General features: G+C 38.4%; 1 protein-coding gene across 1 annotated transcript in view; it reads right to left on the reverse strand.

Annotated features, from left to right (window-relative positions):
* Nucleotides 1-1,078: 1,078 nt before the first annotated feature.
* Xpd (general transcription and DNA repair factor IIH helicase subunit Xpd) overlaps nucleotides 1,079-19,992 on the reverse strand; it is a 152,060-nt gene continuing 133,146 nt past the window's right edge. The window contains exon 15 of the mRNA XM_067151069.2: nucleotides 1,079-7,224. Coding sequence (XP_067007170.2) covers nucleotides 7,069-7,224 — 156 coding nt within the window. The 3' untranslated portion in view covers nucleotides 1,079-7,068. The remainder of the gene's footprint in view (nucleotides 7,225-19,992) is intronic.

Genomic DNA, 19,992 nt, shown 5'->3' on the forward strand with positions numbered 1-19,992 from the left:
GAGGCCACTGCGTAGGCTACTTTTAGCCACCGGCAGTGCCAATGCACTATGAGAGACCTCCACGGTATTCACTAGTCATGCGTCTTGGTGGGTGTGCTATTTACCAACAGATAAGCCCAACTTAGCACACTGGGGTGAAACGCTGGCAACCAGGAATGAGTTAGCTGGAAAATTTATAATATCCAATAATGGACCTTTCATATTGGTACTACATAGGACAGGCCGAGATAGCAACACAGTTAAATGACACAAAGAGGTGATGCAAATTTTTTTTTTTGGGAGGTGTATCTATCATGAGCTGGATGAAGTGGCCTTCTGAGCTTGATCCTGGCTCAGTCCAGTGGTATTTGAAAGTGCTCAAATACGTCAGCCTCATGTTGACAGATTCTATTTCTGACAAGGTGATCTCAAATCGCTCGTGACTCCTGCCAAATGCAAGGATGGAGTGTCTGTAGATATTCTTGTTTTCCACAAAGCCTTTCAAATCTTCCAATGACATATTCATAGTATGTTCATGGAGTTTATCCATCTCGTTGCAAGATGCCTTTGTCTCTGCTCCCCTCCACTTTTCCAAGGAATCAGATTTTTTCATGATGTGCCAAAAGTATGACAGCTGTAACCTTGTGATAAATGTTTCAAGAGACACATCTGGATTGATTTTCTGAATGACCCACTCTTGTCTTTTTAGTCATCTAAGGTACATATTTAATGGAATGAAAAAGAACTCCTGGGTGACAAATTCTTGCCTCCGAAAACTGTAAAAGTGTTTGGTGGAACATAAAACCTTACAAATTATTATTACTTGTGAAAAAGCCCATTTAGAACTATGCAGATTAATTAAAGACCTTTCTCTGTGTCCATATTTCTGTTATTCGTATGCATGAGCTTCTTTTCTCTCTTTAATCCCAGTTGCTCCAGTCGTCTTGTTTGACTTTCTATCTGTGAATTTTGGATCTAAAGACCTCCCTGTTTTTGATGTCTTCTTGTGTAATTGACATTATTATTCATTATTATAGATATCAGGAGACACTGTGCAATGGCAATGAGAAGGTTTGAAGGTGATAAATCAAAGCCCTGATACAATTTATTTTGTTAATTACTCAAAAGTCTTACCGAAAATACAAAATCTGTACAATATTTACAAGAAAGAACAGACGAAGATAACAGCACAGAGTTACAGAATCAAACATATCTCAATCATCAATGCTATCATGCAAAACACAATGTCAAGTGTTCATCCCTATTTGTGAGCCAGTGATGTGTATGCATCAAACCAGTGGTTCACAAAGTGATATTCTTGGGAGCTGCACCTTCCCCACAGGGAATGTATAGCAAGGGAGGGAGACACACACCTTTCTTTTCAATTTTTGAAGTGATTGTAATAGGATGCAACATCTCGCAGTCCAGTATTTGAGTCTCTACTAAATGGCATTCTGTTACTGGATTTTTCCAGAAGCTTACTGAACTTGAATCACTGGAATGGTGATGCGATTATGCATGTTGTTAAACAGTCAGTTTTTAAATATATTAGTTCTATTTAAAAAGAAACATACTGGCGCTTACTGAACAATAATAAATGCTGTGAGAGTGAAATAAAGAGGGCGCACCATCACCTAGCGTACACAGCGTACTGAGCAAGTTGGCTATACAGTTTAGTTCATGTAGCTGTGAGCTTGCTTTCAGATGGTGGTAGGTTCAAACCCCACTGTCAACAGACTTGAAGACTGTTTCCCATGGTTTCCCATTTTCACACCAGGCTGACATCGCTTTCTCTCCATTCCTATACCATCATCATCATTAGACCTGTCTGTGTCAGTGCGATGTAAAACAAATAACATTGTAGTATGAAGAAGTGTAAATACCCTACATATGATGAGCGTTATTTGAACTTTGGTTCTACATCCACAACTGATGAATATTAAATTTTAAGTAGTTATGATCAGCAAATTTAATTCCAATAATGACTACTTATTTGTGCAAACGTGGATTTTGGTGATCACTTGGTTAAAGATCAAGTATCAAGTGGGAATCAACGAGAATGGCTGTGTTCAGTTTGATTCTAACATTCCGAGAAAAAAGGCTCATCTCTTCCACAAATTAGTCAATTTGTTCAATGTATGTTTAATATACTTTCTGTAGTGTTAAATACGTGTTTCATTTAATCTGATCAAACTTATCCAATAGCACTAACAAGTAGGTATGTTGTGATCTACGGCATCGTGAAGTGAAAATGTTTGGAAACCATGGAGTTAAGAGTATAAAAATGTGTCCCAAGGAGCACTCCGTAAGCACCAAGGTGAGTCCTAAATCTGTTAAAAGATAGTGCAAGACTAATTAAGGTTAAAGAACTAAACAAGGCTAGGTAGCAAGTTGCAAATAAAGGGTTGTTGAGGTACTTAGTTAATTTACTAAGGCTTGCAGACTGAACACTGACAGGCATCACAGTCTAGAATAAAAATGTATTGCGTATGTATATTTATAAGCCTTGAAACATTTTCTGGTTCAGATACCGAACTGTCAAGAAACAAGCCAGAAGGAGACTCATCATACTTGTCCTATACGATGCCTATAGAAGGCATTCACATCACTGGCTAAGAAAAATATCACTTTCCATAATCATCACAATAAACTACACAACATGAATCTTTGGTATAAAACTTCACTTTATTACATGATCCTGTGGACATTCCCAGGTGAAGACCAACTTGAGATATGTTTAATTCTGTTTGTGATAACACACATAAAAGTACATACGGTATTTACTTATCACAAAAACTTGGAGAAACAAAGGAATGCAAAGACCTTTACTATACTTCCAGGACACTTGGGGTTTTCAGAGAGATAGGGTAGAAAATACCATACCAATGAACATTCTCTGAATGTTTGAAAAGACACTCCCATCGAATGCCTGATCAAGTACTGTATTTAAGCGAATAATCCCTGCACCCTAACTCTAGGAAGGCTGGTTTTGAAAAAAATGCCAACACTGACTCAAATAAAACCCGCACCCCAATTGCGGGTATTATTCACGTAAATACGGTAATAGATCATAACATACAAGAGGAACAGAGGGTATGAAATACTGCATTTAACTTTTTAGTACTTAATTTTAAAAATATTACATGTATCATTCAACACCACTCATGTAGGTAATCTGCATGTCACAGAGATGAGTTATCTATTAGGTTCGACCTATTCAATACTAATCACGTGTTGATGTTACTAATAACTTTTATTCAACTTGGGACCGGTTTCGACACATAAAATGTCATCATCAGCCATAAAATGAATCACAAATATATATGCAAGGACATAATAATCAAAACTATTGTGGATACATATTAAAATATGATATTTAAAAATCTTTAACCGTCCATTCACACCATGTGTTAAGATAAATTGCCATAACAGAAGAGCAACGGCATAATAATTAAATCTGGCGCAGTGACACATTGAAGAATGCATATAGTCTCTCACTAATCAAAGAATAAAAGAAGGTTCTTCAATATGTAGTCTTTGTGCAGCCTTTTAATAGAAGGCTCTGTCGGGCTTCCAAAGTAAAGAGTCATTTAAAACATTCACACATGCTATGCGTCAACCAGAGCGTCGAGAACTTATTTGAATCACTTGGTATGTACTTTATACATGATAAAATTTTTTAACACTGATGAATATGAAATCAGTCAGTGGTGACAGAATGTTAGATTTTTCTGAGATTTTTTAATTAAAGTATTACAATCTTCCGAATAGGAGGTTAATATTTAGTGTGATACACAGTATCCTATCACGTTACAAACCCCCACCACACTGTTCACAAGATCCACCTTAAACCTACTACTCTCCTAACAAGATCTCCCCCCCCCCCCCCCCCAATCTGTCTTCTCCCCTCCAGATCTTCTACACATAACATTTTATATCTCCTTCTCACAAGACTAATGTCTTTTGCCACTAACTGATTTCATATTCATCAGTGTTAAAATTTTTTATCAGGTATAAATTACCTACCAAGTGATTCAAATAAGTTCTTGACGCTCTGGTTGACGCATAGCATGTGTGAATGTTTTAAATGACTCTTAACTTTGGAAGCCCGTCAGAGCCTTCTATTAAAAGGCTGCACAAAGACTACATATTGAAGAACCTCCTTTTATTCTTTGATTAGTGAGAGACTATATGCATACTTCAATATGTCACTGCGCCAGATTTAATTATTATGCCGTTGCTCTTTTGTTATGGTGATTTATCTTAACACATGGTGTGAATGGATGGTTAAATATTTTTAATGATCATATTTCAATATATATCCACAATAGTTTTGATTATTATGTCTTTGCTTATATATTTGTGATTCATTTTATGGCCGATGATATTTTATGTGTCGAAACCGGTCCCAAGTTGAATAAAAGTTATTAGTAACATCAACACGTAATTAGTATTGAATAGGTGGAACCTAATAGATAACTCATCTCTGTGATCTCGGTTCAATACAGAAACATCAATGAAGCTCATATCTTTGAATAATCTGCATGTGACAAAGAATTTTACATTTTTGGTATCTGATGCTATTTGTGATGAATTTAATTTAATAATACAAGATGGACATGAAACACTAACTATTTTATGATGACAGGAGGCCTCTTACCTTAGCCAGAGTACATAAAAGGAGTTGTAGTTTAAACTGTTGAGAGATTACACTGTTGCTATAACTACCGACAACAAACCACATCATAATATGACGAACATCGAAGCTGACAGAGAAGTTAAGAATGGTGGAAGAGGGTGCAAGAGGAGAGGATGATCTGTTTAATCCAAAGGGTGAACACTTGGAAAGACGATTTACTGTATAACTTCTGAAATGTTGCCTTCTTTGTGTATATTTTGAAGAGTCAAACTCAAATTACTGACACACTATGATACAAAGTTATATTAGTTTTAAATAAATTAAAGCTGCTGTAAGATCAAGAGAGGTGGAGTAACATGGTAAAAGTGTATCTACGAGGGTAATCCCAAAAATAAGGTCTCCTATTTTTTTTTTATAAATACAGAACTCTGTTCGTGTGGCTGTTGGTCACAATATTGTGAAGATCGTTTCCCGCGCTCACATATAAACATGTGCACGCCACACTGAGGCACTCAGTCTTGGCTTGGCAGCCGTTAAGAATGAAGCTCCCGTTGGATGTTACCGCCAAGTGCGAAGTGCGTGCAGTTATTCAGTTTTTGAACGCAAAAGGTACTGAACCGATTGAAATTCATCACCAACTGACGGAAGTGTATGGTGACTCTTGTATGGATGTCAAAAATGTTCGTAAGTGGTGTCGAGAGTCTGCAGCTGGCTGGACTGAAATTCACGACGACAAAGGCGTGGGAGACCGCCAATTTCCGTCGAGACAGTCGTGAAGGTTGAGCAAATCATGCACGAACATCGGCGGATCACCCTGGATGACCTCTGCACTTTATTTCCTGAGGTTTTCCAAAGCGCCGCTCACAGAATTTTTATGGAAAAGTTGAAATACCGGAAGGTGTGCGTAAGATGGGTGCCACACATACTGACTGAAGACTACATGCGGCAACGAGTTGATTCTTCCCGTGCATTTCTTCAATGCTTTGCAGCCGAACAGGACAACCTTTTGGACTCAACTGTCACAAGTGACGAAATCTGGGCGTTCCACTTTACACCTGCGACCAAGCAAGAATCACGTCAGTGGTGGCATCCGTCTTTGCCAAAGCCGCGGAAATTCAAGCAAACACAGTCTGCCGGTAAAGTCATGACAACTGTGTTTTGGGACTGAAAAGGGGTATTTTTGGTCAACTTTATGCCCGCTGGACCACAATTAATGCTGACAGGTACTGTGGGACCCTGAAAAAACCCAGACGGGCAATTCAGAACCGGAGAAGAGGAATGTTGAGCAAGGGCGTAAACATTCTCCAAGACAACGCTTGTCCACACGTCGCCCGGCAAACTGTTGCTTTCCTGCAACAGTTTCAGTGGAACATAATCACCCACCCACCAACCCCATAGTCCCGACTTGGCACCCAGTGACTATCACTTGTTCCCAAAGTTGAAAGAACATTTGGCTGGAAAGCGATTCAGTACCGACGACGATGTGAAAGATGAGGTTCACAACTTCCTGAACAGCATGGCGGTGAGCTGGTATGACATGGGCATACAAAAACTGTCACACAGTCTACAAAAATGCATCAACCGAAATGGTGATTATGTAGAAAAATAGCTAAACGTTCAAGCTGTAAAATGATGTAAGCCATTGTAGAAATAAACAGGTCTGGGTATTTATAAAAAAAATAGGAGACCTTATTTTTAGGATTACCTTCGTAACTCCTTGATAGCAGAAATCTGTACAGAAGATATGATTATAATTAAAGCTGAAGAGGTTCAGTTAACTTCATTACTAAATAAATCAAAAGAATACGACAGGTCTTTTACCTGAGTTCAGTAATAAATGACACCAAAAGCTAGTGGGGTTGCATGTCTCAGGTCTACTGTTGTGTGACTTAGTTTACGATTGTAATATGTATAATCATATATTTTGTCTGTTTCTGACTCGAGTAAACAAAGTTGGTAGTGAGATGTGGACACTGAAGACTATATAGACAAAAACCAGACCACTGCCCCTGAGACGTGGTGCAAATAGCAGATGTTGTCAATACTATGAACATCCAGAAAAGAAATGATTTCATAAACTAGAACTGAAGGTGGAAAATTGTCTCTATAACCTTGTGGAACAGAAAATATTACTGAGAAGAAAAGACAACCTGAGGAAGAATTAATTATCCAAGAAAAGGATGAGCCACAAAAAGAGGGGTCAGTCAGGTTCCTAGGTTTTCATGGAAAATAACCACTCTGAAAGCAGATCACCTGGAATGAGACCACTTCATCAATGCTTCAATAAAACCTGTGTGAGAGAGAGAGAGAGAGAGAGATTATGTAGAGAAGGAGATTTATGTGTCACTATATTTTAAGGCTGACACTGCCTATTTAAATGAGCAGTATCTCATACTCTCTGTTTACCCTAATCACATAATAGAGGCCCTTGGCAGGTTCTAATCAAGCAGCTAGTATATCATTGGCTCTGCTTCTTGGAAATCGGTCTTCTCTTCAGTCTCCTTTGCTTGCCGTACCTTCAGCTGCTCCAGAGTTAGTAACGACACTCCCAGTTGGTCCTCACGACTGAAGGGCTGGGCCATCATACGCAACCAGCGCTTGGCAATCTTTTAAACACAAAAGAGACAATGTAGTAAATATATCACAGTGTTCAAAAACAAGTTTTGCAAACTACGATTTCACATGGTATATGTCATGGTACCTCAAACTTATTTACAGTAACAAATGGAGGAAGGGAGGTCCACCATTTGATCCAATACCTAATATCTTTATTAGATACTAGCAAGACACCCGTGCTTCGCTACGGTATTATACTGAAATTTATAACTGAATGCTTATTGTTTTATATATAATCCGCCGAAATTCGCGATCTGACTTGTTTTCTAATAGATTACGGCAAGTTACCTCCCATTTTTCAATCTTTCTCTCCAGCAATCGATTCCGTACTTCCCAGGCTAGGTCTAAGTATTCCACCTGGTCAGTTGGGTCCCTAAATCTTTGCCATCTTTTCCTATAAGCATTTTTAATATGGATCAAATTCTTCAGGAGATCCGACGTGGTGTCGTCTTGAGTGCCTTGGCGGTACTGAACCCGCGGCCGGACTACATTCTTAGTCATTACCCGTCCAGGACCCGTTTCCAGCGCGGTCCGCACATTTGATGACGGTCCAGAACATTATTATTATTATTATTATTATTATTATAGATGTTCTGGACCCCACAGCAAGATGCGAGACCGCTACTTGGCGGTAAATTACATCTGCTGCCATTGTCACTGTTGACAATGTGACCAGCACCATTGTCGCGCGTAGGCAAGTGTGCAGGATTTCTGGCGATACGAATGACATACTTACGTGCATTATTGACATTATTATAGAGGTGAATAATTTGACGGTCAATCTCATTCCTATAGTTTATTTCAAATGTATTTAAATTTTTTTTTATATGCCAGGAGAATCTACTGTAATCTAAGAACGTTCTCCGAAGGAAAAGATAGCTGTTGAAAACGAATCCAGGGAAGATTAAAAATGATCGGTTTATGATCAGAATAAGTACATCGAAAATCTACAGCCTGTTTCCAGTCATTCGACAGGGTCAGGAATGGAATGAATAAAGCCCCATCTAGCGGCGACAATAGGAATTGTGCCGGCTGCCGAAGCACTCCTCTGGGGCAATGATCGATGAATGACAAATGAAATGAAACATTGGACAGTGTTGCTGGAATTAACGATGGCAGGGAAAACCGGAGTATCCGGAGAAAAACCTGTCCCGCCTCCGTTTTGTCCAGCACAAATTTCACATGGAGTGACCGGGATTTAAACCACGGAACCCAGCTGTGAGAGGCCAGCGCGCTGCCGCCTGAGCAACGGAGGCTCCTTATAACTACATTATGAACAGTAAAATAAATTCGTCTCACCTCCTTTTACACCCCACCGCTGTTAAGTTTATTTACCCTACCCCCCCAAAAAATAAAAGGAAGGCGTGTTTCTTTATGTTTAAAGGAGATTCCAAACACCAATGTGTTCACGATTATTACCTTCAGTTTTGAGATGTAAGTATGCCCATAAAAATAATTCACATTTTTTTCACTACCTTTCACACCCTCCCCCCTCCCAAGTGAATTTTCCGGCAAAAATACTTGTTTCTTTAATAGTAAAGGATCTTCTAAATACCAATTATCATGACTCTAACTTCTTCAGTTTTTGATTTATGTGTCCTCATGAAAGGAATTCAACTCCTTTTCACTCCCACCCCCCAAGATGGTTTCCCCCGGAAAATGCATTTTTCTTTGTTTTAAAGGAGATACAGATACCAATTTTCTCGTCTGTAACAACTTTAGTTTTTATTAGATGTATGTATTCTCATACAATTAAGTCAATTAATTTTTCAATTCTTTCACCCCCCCATTTTCATTGGATTTTCCGACAATACGTGTTTCTATACTTTTAAAGCAGATTCCAAATATCAAATTTCACGTCTGCAACATCTCATTTTTGATATATCAGTAGCTTAATTAAAATAATTCAACACCATTTTCAGTCACCCCCCCCCCCCCCATCATCAACCCAAGTGGTACTTCTGAAAAATAAACATACACGTTTCTTTGTTTTTAATAGAGATAAAAAATACCGTTTTTCACTTCTGTAACATGTTAAGTTTTTAGAGATATACTGTAGAAATTCTCATTTTAAAATTTCACCCCTTTTTAGTTCCCCTTAATTGGAGTTTCCAAAAACAAATCACCTATGTTTCTTTACATTTACAGGAGATTCCAAATACCTATTTTTTACGTCTGTAACATTTTACGTTTCTCATATATTCTGTAGATATAGTCTTTCAAAAAATTCACCCCAATTTGTCACTCCTGTTTAACCGCCATTAATTGGATTTTTCAAAAAAAGAAAATATACGTGTTTCTTTATTTTTAAAGGAGATCCCATATACAAATTTTCAGTTATGTAATATCTTCAGTTTCTGAGATATATGTATCCTCATTAAAGGCATTCAACCCATTATTCACACTTTTACACCCCTCCTATTCGGATTTACAGAAAAAGGAAAAAGAAAAAAAAAAGTGTTTCTTTATTTTTAAAGGAGATTCTACTGTAAATACCAATTTTTACACCTGTAAACTTTTAAAGTTTTACGATGTAGACACACTCATTTTAAAAATTCACCTCCCTTTTCACCTCCATTATTTGTATTTTCCAAAAACGAAAAAATACCTCTTTATTTATTTTTAAAGTAGATCCCAACTATGAATTTTCAGGTCTGTAATATCTTCAGGTTCTGAAATATAAGTATCCTCATTAAAGGCATTCAACCCCTTTTTCACCCTTCTCCACCCTGCCCATTGGGATTTTCGGAAAACAAAAAATATGCGTTTCTTTATTTTTAAAAGAGATTCTAAATACCAATTTTTACATCTATAAACTTAAAAGTTTTGAGATATAGGTACAGTCATTTAAAAATTCACCACCTTTTCACCCCCCCCCCCCCCCCGCATTAATTGGATTTTCCAAAAACAAAAAATACGTGTTTCTTTATTTTTAAAGGAAATCCCAAACACCAATTTTCAGGTCTGTAATATGTTCAGTTTCTGAGATATAAGTATTCGCATTAAAGACATTCAACCCATTTTTCACCCCTCCTATTGGGATTTTCCAAAAACAAAAAAATACATGTTTCTTTATTTTTAAAGGAGATTCTAAATACCAATTTTTACATCTGCAAACTTTTAACGTGATCTAGATACACTCATTTTAAATTTCATCCCCGCTTTTCACCCCCTTAGCGACGGAATATCCAAAAATCCTCTCTTAGCGAGCACCTACATCTTAATATGAATTTATCCCCAAAATTTCATTTGTTTATGTCCAGTAGTTTTGGCTAGGCGATGATGAATCAGTCAGTCAGAACAAGTTATTTTATACATATAGATAAGGGACTATAATAATAATAATAATAATAATAATAATAATAATAATAATAATAATAATAATAATAATAATAATAATAATAATAATAATAATAATAATCGTATGGCCTCAGCTACCGTGTGTAGACATTTCAAGTTTACGCCATCCGGCTGTCTGCTCGTCAATTTCGATGTCCCGTTTTACTCTAGGCCCATTAGATAGCAGACCAAGTAAACCGAAACTCTCTTGGGCGTCTATGGCTGAGATTTAATTAATTTTGTCGGGTAAACACCAAATGTGTCACCAGAGATCTTTTACATGCCAACATCGTATGACATGGGAGTGTCGAATGGTCTTTTTTCTGCCCTTCAAAAATCCGACTACCTCTGCCGGGTTTGAACCCGCTATCTTGGGATCCAGGGGCCGACACTCTACCACTGATCCACAGGGGCAGCTATAAGGGACTAGTTTCAACCCTATAAACCGGATCATCTTCAGCCTTAATTACCAGTCAGAAAAACATTAAATCTTATACAATACAATCACCAATATTTCACTGAAATATAAATAAAACTTATGGACAAATAGTCTTTCTTAGCACTATCTGAGTTGGTTGAATGAAACATGTAGGGTTATTGAAATCTGAGGTTGTAGGTCAGTTGCATGTATCTAGATGAATGTACTGAAAGTCTGCAAATACAGGGAATACGCAAGGCTAAAGGTGTGAGAGGTGTGTTACTTACTCCCTCTGGTTTGTGCAGATATTCTTAACACAACGTCACAGTCATATTGCCTACTGTGATCTGTGTTATATTCGCTGTGTTGTGAGAGGCCTTGCGTGAGTGGAGGGGAAGGCATGGTGGGCAAGCTTGTAGGTGGAGTCTGCATTCATGGTAGGTCTAGGTTGGAGAACTTTTTGAGAAATGTTTTTGCAATTAATAGAACAGTGAAATCAAATAAAATATTTGCTTTTTCAGTTAGCTCATTTAGATTATAATTCAGATTGGTGTAGTGATCGACTTGAATGAAAAATTCCTCAGAAATGTTGAACAGAGGGCCTTTTTGCAAAATTTTACGATGTGTAAATCTTGTTTTATCTTACTGAATTTGTGTTAGAGGTCTGCCATATGCTGGCCCATAGCTGAAAATCTATTGTGTTTGACAGCATTGGTGTGTTCAACGTAGCATGTAACAAAATTCCTTCCTGTCTGTTTCACGTAACTTGCTTTGCATTCTTTACATTTCAGTCTATATATTCCTGGGTTATGAAATTTATTGGCAGGATTAATCATATTAGAATTATGAAAATTATTGAAGTTAATGCCATTCAGGCACATAAAAAGGCATGTAAGTAACTTAATTTAAGAACTAAATTGGCCATCATAAATAAAAACATTTTCGAAAACATGTATAGCACATAATTTGGACCCAATTTTTTTAAAAGGCTACAACAAAAAACATAGACCAACATGATATGGTTACGAGAATAAGTAAAATTCCCATATAGAAAGAAAAACTTCTTGAATTTTAAATTATATGAGAACCATTTAGAAGCTGCTCAGTGTGTATCAACCACATAATGGAACAATTTGTTAGTACAAACACACCAAAAAGTCGATATCACGATAAAAAAAAACAGCACACTTTATATGAAAGTAAACACACACAAAAAACTCGATATCACGATAAAAAAAAAGCACACTTTATATGAAAGTAAACAAACTCAAATAGACACATAGTAACCACAATAACCACATTCACCAATGAACCAATAGTGAAGTACCACTTGTATGCTGACGATCTACAAATCTATTATCATTCCAAAATTTCAGACATCAATCACGCAATAGGTTATATGAACTCTGACTTAAATAATATCTGTGCATACGCTCATGAAAACTATATTTTAATCAATCCATCAAAATCTGAAGCTATTATTGTTGGACAGATGCAACAAATCAGTGCAGCAAAAAACAAAAACATTCCTCCACTAACTTTATCTGGTAAAATTATTCCGTACGAAAACTTGGTAAGAAATCTTGGTGTAATTATAAACAAGAATCTTAACGGGGGAGAGCACATTACAAATATCTGTAGAAAAGTGTACGCCTCATCAAAATATGCTGCAACTAAACATGAGAATTAGACTTAACTGTGATGTAGTACTAATTGATGCCACGAGAGAACAACTAAACCGATTGACGTGCTATGAACTCATGTATTAGATTTATCTTCTCCTTGCGTTATGATGTTCATGTTACCCCTTATTATCGTCAACTTTCCCTTCTAAAATTTCAACAATATAGAAACCTCCATGTGGCAGTATTAATCTTTCGAGTATTAAACGAGAATATCCCATACTACTTATCTTCACAACTCAATTTCCTATCATCTTTCCACCAGCATAACACATGCTCCAGCAGTACACTTGCTATCCCTCTCAGCAGGTTCAGCAGCATTTAGCCGTTCCTTTGTTGTGAATGGAGCTAGAATATGGAATGCTCTCCCCCCACAACATCAGAGCCATAAAATCCTTAAATTCCTTTAAGTCGTCTTGCCGTGAGCATCTCCTCGATGTGTGCCACCAGGCTGAATGAATCTGGTAGAGTGAATGTATGTATGAATGTACGTTTACTGTGCTTATGTTATTTTGTGTCATTCAACATTTAATTTGTAATGACAGTTTTAAGAGATGACTAAGAATATTTATAGAGTTTAGGTTATTTTGTTTCATATTTTGTTTCTAGTGTGTAGTGGTAGTTTTAAGATAAGATTCTGAATATTAATCTCAGATGTACACTGTTAATGAAGTATGGTTAAGTGTAAGAGAGGACCATGAGTCCTAACTTTGCCACTACAAATAAAGGCAATAATAATAAAACAACAACAACAACAACACAGTGAATCCACCCTAGCTACAATTTAATTCTGCACCACAATTATCGTTATACACAAAAAATGAAATGGCGTATGGCTTTTAGTGCCGAGAGTGCCCAAGGACAAGTTCGGCTCACCAGATGCAGGTCTTTTGACTTGACGCCTGTCGGCGACCCGCGCGTCGTGATGAGGATGAAATGATGATGAAGACGACACATACACCCAGCCCCAGTGCCAGTGGAATTAACCAATTATGGTTAAAATTCCCGACCCTGCCAGGAATCGAACCTGGGACCCATGTGGCCAAAGGCTAGCACACTAACCATTTAGCCATGGAGCCTGATATCGTTATACACAAATATGCATGAACAGGTCACCCCATCTTTGCTTTTTCTGCCACCTGTCTCTCGGCAAAGATCGCTTATTTTCGGTTTTTAATTCAGTCAAGTCCACTAGGGGGCGTTTATACAATATCATCTAGATAGTGAGTGGGAAACCTGACTGTCCTTCCACATGTGATTTTGTTACCACTTTCTCCTTGCTGGGCTTGTCCTGGGAATCCCAGGGGGGCAAATGATCGTTCTTCATGATGAGCTGTAGAAGTCTCATCATCTGCTGTGATGAAGTAGGCTGGTTTCTGGCAGTCAATGGAGACATTCACAGATTTATTTTTTATGGTAACCATGAAATATTTATTCGTTTTGGCAGTTACTTGGATAGAAACTTCAAATGGGGGTAGCAAAGGTATTTTTCACTCTATCAATTCTCAGAAATACATGAGTACATTTACTCAAGACTTTATGAATGAACACAGCTCGGGAAGTTTTGTACTTAACTTCCACAGGTCTGTGTTGCTGCATATGCTGCTGAAGTTTGGAGACAAAAGTTTCTGGTTCGATCTGAGATTGAGGGCTATAGAAGAATTCAGCTGTAAGCCTAATATGCATGCCATACATCATTACAAGATATTAGAATCATTCCGTATTGACGGTTTTCACATTACAAAGGAAAAATTAAATGTATCCTCCTAATTCAATACAAAACATAATTCCATCATTAGATGGAGCAATAAAATTCAAACATGTTTTGACTCGTTTGAGCCATCTTCAGTGAAATAGGAGGGGGTTAAAGTAATCTACATAATGCAAGCTAAAAATGTGCTAAAAACAGAGTCGGAAGGATGTCTGTCCACTTTATAGAGTTGCGAGCTTTGATAGCAGTTTTTATTGTTTAAATGCAGACCTTCAACTTTACCATTACTCTGCTGATGATAGAGCTTTGTACGTTTAAGCTTCACACCACACAATTCGGAAAGATTCTTAAAGAGTCGACTTTTGAACTGTCAACATTGGTCAGTAACTAGATTTGCTGGGACTCCAAACAGCGTCACCCAATGATCATAAAATGATTTTGCTACAGTCTCTGCTGTTATATTTTGCATTGGTATGCTTCCACCCAGTTGGTGAAGCAATCTATACATGTGAGGCAGTAGGGATAGCCATCAGAAGATGAAAGAGGACCAACAATGTCTATGTGAACAGTGTTCAACCTCTCATCACATTCTTGAAAATGACTGACTGGCAATTTTTTATGTCTTGTTATTTTATTTTTTTTGACATCCCATGCAGGCTTGCGTCTATTTCCTGACGTCATTCTTGATACCATGCCAGATAAACTTGGAAGTCATTAACCTAACAGTAGTCCTTATCCCTCTGCAACCCCCATATGAAGTTCCTTTCCAAGTAACTGCCAAAACTAACAAATATTTCATGGTTAACATAAAAAATAATTGAATAAAGAATTGTTTGCAAAATTCTTTTGGAATGTATGGCCTTATGTTGTTTGTTGAGGTATCACACCACAGTAACTTTCCAAAAGGCAACCTTACTCCTTGTGGGTGGGGTTAACTTCCAATAAGTAACCAGGGGAACCTGACCCCTACAGAGCGCGTCCCCAGGTGGCAGATAGGGGGCCCCTACAGTATGTAGGGCTGGTTGAAATAACCAATACAACCCGCGGACCAACAGGTAGCCCAATTCCTGGGGGTTTTAAAATACTGGGACACCCTCTCTCCAAGGGTCATAAATATGGAGGGCCCTTGCCCTGGGTTAAGGGTGAAGACCTCAACGGCATCTACGGCGGAGAAGATGGACTTCGGTACGGCGGAGATGGCGGAAGAGGCAACCCATCCTTCTGGGGTGTACAGATGGAACCTACTGCCTTGTAGGACGAGGAAGGCATCCTCAAAGGCTAAGGGAGTAAACCCTGAAAGAAAATCCTCTTATGCGTTAGGCCTAGCAAGTCAGCAGGTGAGTACTGAGTACAGTTGCTTTCAATAAGAAAAAGAGCCTCGGAAAGAATATTATAGACCGGACTGACGCGTCCTCTCAGACAATTGTAAAGTATGATGACCGTAAGGCTGATGATATACAATGTTCTGAAAGGAAACCCCAAATAAAAAAGAGACCCAAATACCGAATTGGAAAGTTAGAAGAACTGCTAGACATGATGGATAGAAGAAAAATATCAATATTGGGATTAAGTGAGACCAAATGGAAAGGGATTGGAAGTAAGACACTTCGTGGAGGTTATAAATTATACTGGAGTGGACAGGAGAAGGTAGCGAAAAATGGTGTTGGATTCTTAATTAACGAAAGGACTGATGCTACAGCTGAAGTTATCTGCAAAAGTGATAGAATCATTAAAATGTTCATGAAACTGGAGAACACTAAGTACACCATCATACAAGTGTATGCCCCACAGACAGGCTGCAGTGAGGAAGACAAAGAGAAATTTCGGCAAGACCTGGAAGATGCAGTTAATGAGGAAAATGTTATTATTATTGGAGATCTAAATGCGCAAGTTGGGGTAGACAGACTTGGGTACGAGAACATCATTGGTCCACATGGATTTGGACAAAGGAACCCAGAAGGAGAACAACTATTAGATCTGTGCAGAAGAAATGATCTTATAATCAAAAATACATTCTTCAAAAAAAGAGACAGTCACAGAATAACAAGGTACAGTTGGGATGGCCAGTATAGAACATTGATTGACTACGTAATCACAAATAAAGATGGTGGCAGGTACATCACAGATGTAAAGGTCATCCCTAGTGAAAGCATGGACAGTGACCACAGATTGTTGGTAGTAGACTTCAAACATAAAGCAAAAGAAACGCAGAAACTTATTACGAAAAAACCAAGGGTTAAAACTTGGAAGTTGCAAGAGGTCCAAATAAAGGAAGAATACAAACTAAGGATTCAACAGAGTTTGCCGAAGTGTGAAGTAACCAGCGTTAATGAAGAATGGAAGGCCTTCAAAGACACCTTTGTGGGAGAAGCCAAAAATCTATGTGGAGTTACAAGTTCTATCAAAAGAAAAAAATAGACACCATGGTGGAATGATAGAGTGAAAACAGCGGTGAAAGAAAGAAACCAAATAAAGAAGGCACTGGGCAAGGAAAAACAAAAACAGGGACAAGAACGAAATGAACAAGAAATACAAAGACTTCAAGGAGTATACAGGAACAAGAAACTTGCTGTAAAGAACATTGTAAGGGAAGAAAAAGAGAAGAAATGGAATGAGTTTGCAGACAAACTGGAAGAGGACAGTAGAGGAAATATGAAATTGCTATACAGAGTAGTGAAAAACAAGCGAAGGGATCAAGAGACCATAAAAGCAATAGAACGTGATGATGGAACTCTGGCACAAGAAGAGGGAGAAATTAAACAAGAACTCAAGATCTATTTCGAAAAGCTGCTGAATGGAGATACAGAAAACATAACAACGGATAGAGGAGAGCCAAGCCGAGGAACCACAACTGAACCACCAATTACATGGCTCAAGAGCATGAAGAAAGGAAAGGCACTGGGCATAGACGAACTAAGTGCAGATATGCTGAGCAGCAGGAATTCCAGGAATCCAGTGGCTCTACAGACTGCTTAACAAGATATGGGAGGAAAATACTATTCCTGAGGACTGGAAGATGGGCATCACTGTACCTCTGTTCAAGAAAGGAAGCCGACGAAAATGTACTAATTACCGTGGTATCACACTACTGTCTCATGTCCTGAAAATATTGGAAAAAATAATAGAGACCAGAATCAGAGATGTTGTTGAACCAATTTTGGAAAAAGAACAGTATGGTTTCAGACCAGGTAGGTCAACTACAGACCTTATATTTGCAATTAGGATGCTAATGGAAAAATACTGGGAGAAGAACAAGCCTTTATTTTTAATATTTTTGGACATTGAGAAAGCATACGATAGTGTACCAAGGGAAAGAATTTGGCAATGCATGAAAGTGCGAGACAGCCTTATAGACAAAGTGAAAATGTTGTATAGTGGAAACAGAAGCTGTATTCAAGTAGGATGTGGTTTGTCGGACTGGTTTGAAACGAAGAGAGGAGTGCAGCAGGGCAGCTCATTGTCACCACTTCTATTTATTATTGTAATGGATGTAGTAATGAAATCTATTAAAAGGAAAGAACATGGAGATATCAAAGCCTTCACATTTGCAGATGATGTTGCGATCTGGAGTGACTCAGAAGAGGAATTGGGAGAGAGAATACAAAGCTGGAATGAGGAGTTTAAGAAATATGGTTTAAACATCAGCAAGACCAAGACGGTGGTGATGAAAGTGTATGGGGAAGGAGAAGAACCAATAGTCATGTTAAATGAAGCTCAACTGGACAGCGTTCCAGTTTTCAAATACTTGGGTAGCGTTATATCAAATGACAACCTAGCAAAACATAAGGTGAAAAATCGAATCAATAAGGCAACACAATTTTACGACCAGGTAAGACACCTGCTGTGGGATGAGCAAATACCCATGAAAACAAAAATGACATTGTACAAGTCCTATTATACACCAATTCCTACATACAGTCTCGAAACCACAACACTGACCAATAGAGATAATTCCAAACTTCAGGCAGCTGAAATGAAATTCCTATGCAGTATGATCCAAAAAACCAGGAAAGACAAGATTAGGAATGAGAAAATTAGAGAAGAAGTAGGAATAGATGATTCTCTCGTCAATAACATTCAGATATCAAGACTGAAGTGGTTTGGTCACATGAAGAGGATGCCAGTAAACAGAACTGCAAGGAAGGAATTTGACAGAAAGGTAGAAGGAAGACGATCTGTGGGAAGGCCACGAAGGAAATGGATAGATTTAGTTAAGAGCGATGTACTGATGAGAGGTGATGATTGGGAGAAGTTGGTGGAGGAAGAATGGTACAAGGACAGGATGAGATGGAGGAGGCTCATATACCACACCCGGGAAACTGGAGATGGTTTAGGATGATGATGATGATGATGATGATGATGATGAGTGGGTAACTCTTGAACACAAGTGACTGGTTTCCTCTTTTAAGTTCTTTAGGTTTACTGTCTTGACATTGGCTGTCAGCGACTGTGTTGTAATCGTTGACAATCATAGATTCAATTTGTGACATGTTATCCGCAACAATATTGTTCTTGCCGCTAATGTGTTGGATGTTTGTTGTAAACTGGGAGGTGTACTTCAGATGTCGCAGCTGGCGTGGAGATGGCTTCTCATTTTTCTGATTAAATGCAAAAGTGAGTGGTTTGTGGTCCGTATATATTATGAAGTCTCTTCCTTCGAGAAAATGTTTGAACTGTTTGACAGAAAGGTAGATTCCTAACAGTTCACTGTCACAGGTGCTATATGCTCTGTGTATTGCTTAGCTTCTCCCTGTGGGTGGGAGCGGTAGAATACCCACGGTATCCCCTGTCTACCGTAAGAGGTGACTAAAAGCGGCCCCAGGGGCTCTGAACATTGGAGCGTGGGTTGGCGACCACGGGGACCTTAACTGAATCCTCGCATTGCTTCCAATTACTTCTGCCAGGCTCCTTTCATCTATCCCTTCCGATCTCTCTTGGTCAACTTTTGTTCTTTTCCGACCCAGACGCTATTAGGTTTGCGAGGGTTAGGGAGTCATTCATATTCACACCCTTCGTGCCCCTTGTCTTCCTTTGGCCAATATCTTCATTTTTCGAAGTGCCGGATCCCTTCCATTTGTCCTTCTGATTAGTGTTATATAGAGGATGGTTGCCTAGTAGTAATAATCACCACCACCACCACCACAACTTCGAAAATAATCTACTAGGTTTCCATCCTTTTTCTTCATACTGTTGCAGGACAATTCCTACTACAAAGTGACTTTCATCTACTGCCAGGACCAGCTAGTATTTTGGGTCTGCAAATGTAAGCAGTGCTGCATTTGCCAAGTCTTGCTTACATTTTTCAAATTTTGTGATAGTTTCTGGGGTCCAGTTAATTTGTCGCTTATCTTTTTTCTTAGCACGTTTCAGATAAGCATGCAAAAGAGACTGCGTTTCTGCTGCATCCTTGAGGTATCGTCTGTAGAAATTAATGGTACCAAGGAATACACGAAGGTCGTGAACTGTCTGTGGTAGTTTGTAGTCAACAATCACTTTCACTATATCCGGTAAGGGTCTGGAGCCTTCTGGGGTGATTAAGTGTCCCAAAAAATTCCAATTGCTCTACACTAAGTACAGACTTGGAAACATGAATTCAGAGGCCAAATTC

This window comes from Anabrus simplex, chromosome 7 (genome assembly GCF_040414725.1).
Source record: "Anabrus simplex isolate iqAnaSimp1 chromosome 7, ASM4041472v1, whole genome shotgun sequence".
NCBI classification, from domain to species: Eukaryota; Metazoa; Arthropoda; class Insecta; order Orthoptera; family Tettigoniidae; genus Anabrus; species Anabrus simplex.